The sequence below is a fragment of the Antennarius striatus genome, chromosome 16, assembly GCF_040054535.1.
Source record: "Antennarius striatus isolate MH-2024 chromosome 16, ASM4005453v1, whole genome shotgun sequence".
NCBI lineage: Eukaryota > Metazoa > Chordata > Actinopteri > Lophiiformes > Antennariidae > Antennarius > Antennarius striatus.
Genome location: NC_090791.1, coordinates 13,800,603 through 13,807,826, shown reverse-complemented (window position 1 = coordinate 13,807,826; position 7,224 = coordinate 13,800,603). Strand labels below are relative to the sequence as shown.

At 47.3% G+C, this 7,224-nt stretch overlaps 1 protein-coding gene across 6 annotated transcripts in view; it reads left to right on the top strand.

The window, feature by feature from the left end:
- The window catches only part of LOC137609737 (BAH and coiled-coil domain-containing protein 1), a 64,333-nt gene that overhangs the window by 34,352 nt on the left and 22,757 nt on the right, over nucleotides 1-7,224 (top strand). For 4 of the 6 annotated variants that reach the window (XM_068336982.1, XM_068336983.1, XM_068336981.1 and 1 more), the window contains 5 exons: nucleotides 3,250-3,375; nucleotides 3,582-5,864; nucleotides 6,266-6,380; nucleotides 6,479-6,678; nucleotides 6,882-7,043. In XM_068336982.1, the coding sequence (XP_068193083.1) occupies nucleotides 3,250-3,375; nucleotides 3,582-5,864; nucleotides 6,266-6,380; nucleotides 6,479-6,678; nucleotides 6,882-7,043 (2,886 nt within the window). The remainder of the gene's footprint in view (nucleotides 1-3,249; nucleotides 3,376-3,581; nucleotides 5,865-6,265; nucleotides 6,381-6,478; nucleotides 6,679-6,881; nucleotides 7,044-7,224) is intronic. The other 2 variants (XM_068336985.1, XM_068336984.1) reach the window with 1 other exon arrangement.

Genomic DNA, 7,224 nt, shown 5'->3' with positions numbered 1-7,224 from the left:
TTCAATGTGAGAATGAACCCCACTTAAGTCAAGTGAAATGGAAAAAAATATTTAAATAGAATAATTTACCAAAAGAACCAACAAAAAAAACCTGCGGGCCGTTCACAGGCTTGAGGCCAGCTGGCCGCAGTCCAAGGGACATCTTCCATTATGCCAAAAACAATCTTACTCTCATATCTGTCAACACATATAGACACACATGCACAAATGCACACAACTGCACACACAAACCTGTCTAATCCACTTGTGTTTGATTCGCCTTTCCAAGCCTATCTTCACTTGACTATCTTTCCTTCTGTTAGCAGTAGCTAGCGTTTTCGTTCGGTGCACCCCCAACCCATCCTCTCCTCCACACTGCCGACTCTTTCATTCTCTCTCTTGCTTACTTGTGCCAGCCTGCATCCTTTCCTTTCAATTAGTCAAACCTGAGAAGATCCACCACAGCGCTGCCCCTCCTCCGCAAAACCCCTCCTCCCTTTCCGCGAGTTGATGGTTCTGTCACTTTTTCTCAATTAGCGGACTTGACAGGCAGCTAGCCGGCTCCTCCTCCTCCCTCGGTCTTCCTGTGCCATGCTCTGTCCTTCTGAAACGTTACAACCATTTCCCTCTGAGACAATATGCAATTCAACATTTATGTTATTATGCCTTTCAGCAAGAGCTAAGAAACTCATGAGCAGTTGCACAGGCTGGTGTTTTTCAGAGCAGGTGTTAGAGGAGTGAAGACGAATGGAGACAGGATGATCCTCTGCTACAGAGAAACAAAACACTCTGTCGCCTGCCTCAAATTCAGCAGGCTGGCTTAATTCTTTTCTGCCTCTGGGTGCTGTTCTATATCCAGCCCTCTTCTTTGTCCTCCCTGTCGGCCTGCTTCTCTCAACCCACCACGCCACGCTGAGAGAAATACCTTTTGGAACTTCTGGATATCCTTCCCTGGGGTGCAGCTCTTACTGCTTCTCACCCCCCATTCCACCTATGGAAAGGTGTGCACATGCTGTCGATCCTCCTCTTCTGCTGTCGTTCATTCGCTGATGAAGACATGTTTATGTGTGTCAGCGTGTGGAGGGAGCAAAAAGAGAGTGAGACTGCTGTGCTGTCAGCAGACCGTACTAAGACCCTGCTCACATCGTCTGCTGCAGCAGAAGTAGCAGCTTCCCTTGTCCCGGCCAGATTAATGGCTGAATGGGCTCTACCCTGCCCAGCAGTCCCCCTCTTGCCACCCCAATGGAGGGCATGCTGAAACTGAGCGGGCTGGCATTATCGGGCACAGCCAGACCACACTGTGAAAAGGGATTACGCCGTCAATTGTCACGCTCACAAACAACATGCTGCCGCAGAAAAAACTCTCCCGGCTTGGCTTGGATGAAGACTGCAAAACAGCTCTCTGTTTTTCTCCCTCCCCAATATCAGAGAAGAACGTCTTGCTTATAAAGGATCCCCCCACCCCTCCTCTCACTGTAGATGAATTGGCATAAGTGTGTGTGCTTATTAATCCTGACAACAAAGAAAGAGACAAAACGAGATAGGGTTTGGTATAAAAATTGTTGAAACAAAGAAAAAGAAAATAGTTAGGGTATGTAATTATTACCCCGTTGCCCTACTCAGAAAGCAGCACCTCCTGTGTTATTCTGGTGTTGTCTTGCCCTCTCTGTGCATTTCATTAATTAAGATGGGAGCATGCAGAGGCCCCTCTGAGACACGGTCATTAAGTCCACCACAACACTCCTCCCTCCCCAGAGCCTGCTCGCAGCACGGGTACCATTGTTCCACCGGCAGAAAGTGAGATATTCAACACTGAGCTCCTGCAAAAATTATGGCACCGCACACACACACACACACACACACACACACACACACACACACACACACACACACACACACACACACACACACACACACACACACACACACACACGTGCACATGCACACACACACACACACACCCACACCCACACACAGATGCACATACACATGTCCAGATGAACTGCATCTGTGCTTTCTGGGACCAGGGTGCAAGCTTGCCAACATAAATACGTCTGTCTTTCATTTAGCTTGTAGAGCCACGTTTTCCTCTCTTCACCCCCTTCTTCACTCCGTCAGCGAGTTGTGTTGAAAGAGGCCAGAGGGTGAGACAGGTGCAAAAGTAGGGAAAAGAAGACATGAAACACCTGGACTTCTCTAAAGGACTTGGAGGTCACCGAGACACTTGCATGTGTTGCTTGTGGAAAGCAGACGTCCAGTCAGTCTTAATTGCAGTCAGATGGATTGGGGTGGTCTCTCCTCTTTGCGTTTATTCCCTCCTTCTTGTTTCTTTCTATCATGACTTCATTTTCTTGTGGTAATAGTGACCATTGGTTAGTTTCCTTTTCTTTAGTTATGTGGTGTGTGTACCTGGCAATGATGCGGAGCACACAGGTTTGTTCATGGCTCCTTTTTAAGGCATCATATTACATTTTACATAATATGCTCTCTGTAGTTACAGTATATTGCACTGTTGTCAGGAAAGATATTCAACATACATATCAACATACTGTAGTAATTTGGCCATTTGCAGTGCTTTCCTTTTAATACCATAAATAAATCGCACAATTAGGTGAAATAATTCATTATGTAGTAGAAGAGATCAGTTAATTTAATTCACATTGATTTGCTAAAATGCTACCCAGTTGCAGTAGAAGTGAGCTGGCATAGCGATACTGTTTCTTTTTCGTATTATTGCAATGGGCTTTCATCTCAATCCATGTTTTCGCCATCCTCCACCTCTCCTCCGCCTCCTCAAAAACACAAAATCCATTGTTTTTTTTGAATGTCCTATTGCAAAATGAGTTTTGTATTTGCTTATGGTGTGAATTTCCTCAGATGGACTTAAATTAACCCCAGGTGTACAGGTTTAGAGGCCCAACATCCAAATGACATTTTACCCTGATTTTAGGTCAGTATATGCCAGCTCAGCTTCACCCCATTTAGATGGATAGAGGTGGCGGTACTCGTTGAAGGAGATGAAGGGAAGGCCATATGTTTCTAAGGCAATTGTCAGGTATTATAGCGATCCTTAGGGCTCTTTTCCATTGTTTGTATGCTAAACTGAGGCAGGAAAGCAAACATGACTGGCAGAGCCAATACTTATTTGCGTATGAACACCACCAGCTGCATGGACCTGAAGGATTATGTTGGGTTAGTCTGGATAACTGCATTTTGGTGCTTATTGTCTTGTCTTAACAATTCTCTCCCACACCCTGCTATCCATGTCAGCAGCTCCAGGGTATTCTCGATTCTCAGGGAGTCTGGCCCACACTTTTCTTCCCATGAGCCACTTGGATCACCATGCCAACAGTGGGGTTATCTATGGGCAGCACCGTTTCTATGACACCCAAAAAGGTAAGGCAAGAGATGATTAAAATGTAATCAGATGGAAATAAGACTTTTAAATTTAATTTAAACAACATAGTATGGTCTAACTTGATGTGCGATATTGATGTAAGTATGCCCAGGGACACTATCATAAGAGCTAAATAATTTAATTCTTTCGTTGCATTTTCCTTTCTACACTAATGCATTTGTATTTACTGGCTTCCCTTCCTTAGAGAACTTCTATCTTCGAGGTCTCCCATCCCAGCCACCTCTCATCTCAGCCAATCACAGTCTGCCATCAATGTCAAGGGTGGGTTCAGGACACTCTCAGGGGTCCTGCAGCAGAGACAGAGATCCTGGATTAGGGACAGTTCTAAATAAAGGTCTTAAAGAAAGTTCTGTGGAAAGAGGAGTGGTGTCTGTCAAGGACAAGGAGAGGTCCGGCAGCAAGCAGGAGACAAAGGATAGACAACAGCAGCACCAACAGCAACACAGTCACCAGCCTTCGCAGCCCACACATCACCACCATTCCCACTCCCATCAGCAGCACTCCCTCTATACACAGCACCCACTACCCCTGGAGGAGGTCAACAGTCGGGCCCTGGAAAGACATAAAGCATCACACACAATGGAGTACAGCAAGGAACACACTCAGAGTATGGGCAAGCCCCTCAGTGCTTGCTTGCATAATGGAAAAATGCAAAATGGAGATACAGTCACTGGAAGAGGGGCTAAAGCTTCCATGTCCAGCTTTGGGGGGGAGGGTACAGTCCTTGGGGCTATGGGGGGCAGCCAAGGTAGACATATGGGGTCCAGTGGCAGCAGTCGCTGCACTAAAGAGGGAGTAAGTGGGGAGATGAGAATCAGTGAACAACCTTCAGACTGTCTGGAAAGAGGTCAGGCACCGCTCCACCACTCACTGTCCTATTCTGTACCCCCACCCTTACACATGGGTTCTACCACTGGAGGGACACACACCCATGCACATCCTCATGCTCACCCCCATACACATCCACACCCAGGGGGCTTCCACTGCATTCAGCTCCACCCCAGCCATCCACACCATTCCCATCATACACACCACCACCCAGACTTTTTCTGCCCGCCTCCTCCTGCTCCTCTTGCCAACCCTGCCTCGCATGAGAGGGGGCCAACCAATGTGGGGCGAGAAGCTAAGGCCACAGGGCCTACATTCATACCATCTGTGGCAGACATGGGGGATAAATCTACTGGACCATTCCAGCTTGGTAACCCTGATTGCCAGGGTGTGGGTGGTGGAGGGGGAGGTGGAAATACCAAGGACAAAGTAATAGAAAAGAGTGGAGGTGGTGGGCATCATAGTAGTTGGCACAGAAAACAGCAACAACAACAACAACAACAACAACAGCAGCAACAGCAGCACCAATACAGAAAGACAGAGAAGGCTCCAGAGTGGATGCAGTCCCACCACCAACACCTTCAACCCTCACAACTTCCTCCACTTCCCCAGCTACAACAGCCTCCCCATCCCCAACAGCAGCACCAGGTTGTACGGTCACGCAGTGTTGAGTGTATCAACAGCGGAGTTGACATGGATGTGTTTAGACCTTCACATTCCCAAGGGCCCAAGACTGGACACTCTGTCCCTCATTCTGTCAACACGTCTCCTTACAGAGACTGTTCACACCCAGGACCCCCACCTAACTCTTCTCCACTTGGAAGTAAAGGCATGAGTCAGCATGGTGGTGCTGGAACATCCCATGGCCCTGGTCCTGGAGGTAGTTGCTCCTTACAGAGAGATGGCCAAAAGGTAGCAAGGATACGCCACCAGCAGCATGGTCGACCGGGTCCAGATGCTCCTTCTTCTGCTGAGTTGAACCAGGCGACTAGTCAGGAGCTCAAAAGAAAGATGGACATGTCTCCTTATGGTTACAGCAACAGCAATGGGCAGCACCACCACCAGCAGCCCCCAGTGCCACCATGGAACATGAGACCTCCCCATCACATGCCACAACCTGAGGAGGAGCAGAGGAAGTCCTACATGGAGTTAGGGAACACTGGTGGGCAACACACCCAGCAGCAACAGCAGCCAGGAATGAGCCTGCCTCCCTCTGTACCTCCTCTCAGTCAACAACAGCCCCAGCAGCAGCCTGAGCCCCAGGGTCCACCTCAGGGGGAGAACAGTGCCATGAAAAGCTTACTAAAGTACAGCAACCAGCAACAGCCATTGCTCCTCTCACAAAAGAGCCCCTTTGGCGGGCTGGGGAATCTCAAATCAGGGCCTGCTGGTGGGAGTTGTGCCCTTCAGGGCAACAAACAGACTCTACCTTCAAGAAAAGGCCCAGTTAATGACAATGAACGTCCTGACTATAGTGGGCGTAGCCGGGACATGGGCGAGGCAGGTCATGGAGAAAGTGAAGTGCGGCAGCCACCAGTAGGAATAGCAGTGGCTGTGGCCAGACAGAGGGAACCATCTTGCCGTTCAGCAGACATTCATCCCAACAGCCGTCAGGGACGGGTTCATCCATCGGTGAAAGGTAAAAAGTCCATTGCCTCACAGGCAGAGATTAAGGGTGTGAAAAATATTTCCTTTTTAATGAGTGACCTATTAATGCTATTAATGACTCAGTTGTCAAAATCAAACAGGAGTAAAAGCTAAAAATTTTAAAGAATAAATGGCATTGAGAATTTATTTGGAGGGGTTTTTTTTAAAATCATTTACAGTTCCTGTCACTTAAAGTAGTGTAGTGTAGCATAGTCACTTACCACAATGAAGTTGAACACAATCAGTGACACTTGAGGTACTTTATATGTCCTTGTCTCCACCTTTCTTGTGATTCTCGGCAATGTTGTGAGAAATGTTGGTGACTTTGGAGTATGTCATCACTCTGGAACACAACGGTGGAAGCTAGAAGTTAAGCTAATGTTTGTTTCACAGGACCACCTCGCTCGATGTATGCCTCGGATCCCACCACCGAAGAGGAACGGAAGAGGATGAGTGGGGAACAGATAGGTCTGACTTGCTTGGATAGGGACAGAGATGCATATATCAGGTAAACAGTAAAACTACTAAACACCTTGTTACTATAAGAATTTTTACCATCTTACTCCTGAATTGTATTTCCTCACTGATGTCCATTCCTGATGTTAGGGACAATAAGGAAAGGGTGGAGTTTGCCAGAATCCATCCCTCCAACAGCTGTCATGGAGAACTCACCTCTCATCTCGTGGTCCCTGGAGGGACGTCTCTCCAGTCTGGCCAATTAGGAGATCCTGCTGCACACTCAGCTCACCATCACTGGATGCCAAGAACTGGAAGTCCATCCCTCTGGATGACAGGACACTCTTATGGTAATTTGTGATTTTACAGTTGTTCTTAGCACCAAGTATTGAATTTCATCTTTCCAGAATGTGTACATTTTAATAACCAGAATTTTATCTCATGCTGAACAAAGCACTTCATTGGAACTTCAGTATATTTACAACAGTTTTAAATGCGATAGATATATGCAAGTGTGATGGATATTTACATCTAAACTGGTATTCTGTCTCAGCTGGTATAGGCCATACAGCCCTCCACCAGAATCTGCCCCCAGGTTTCTCTGCAGCCATGCCAGGCTCTCTACAGCCAGTCCTTCCTCTGCCTCAGGACCCCTCTGCCCAGCTGGTGGTCTTGCCCACTGAACCTCCTGCTCATCCTGCCACCCATCACCTGGGTATGCTATAACCTTGTCTTATCCTCTGTAAAGCCAAGTGTATCTATTAATAGTTTTACCTTGAACAAATGGGTCTGCAAAGACCACACAAAGTATGCACAGCCTCATAGACATGATTTCAGTAATAACTCATACATGTGTGTGCGTGTGTATACACACACACACAAACAAACAAGGGATC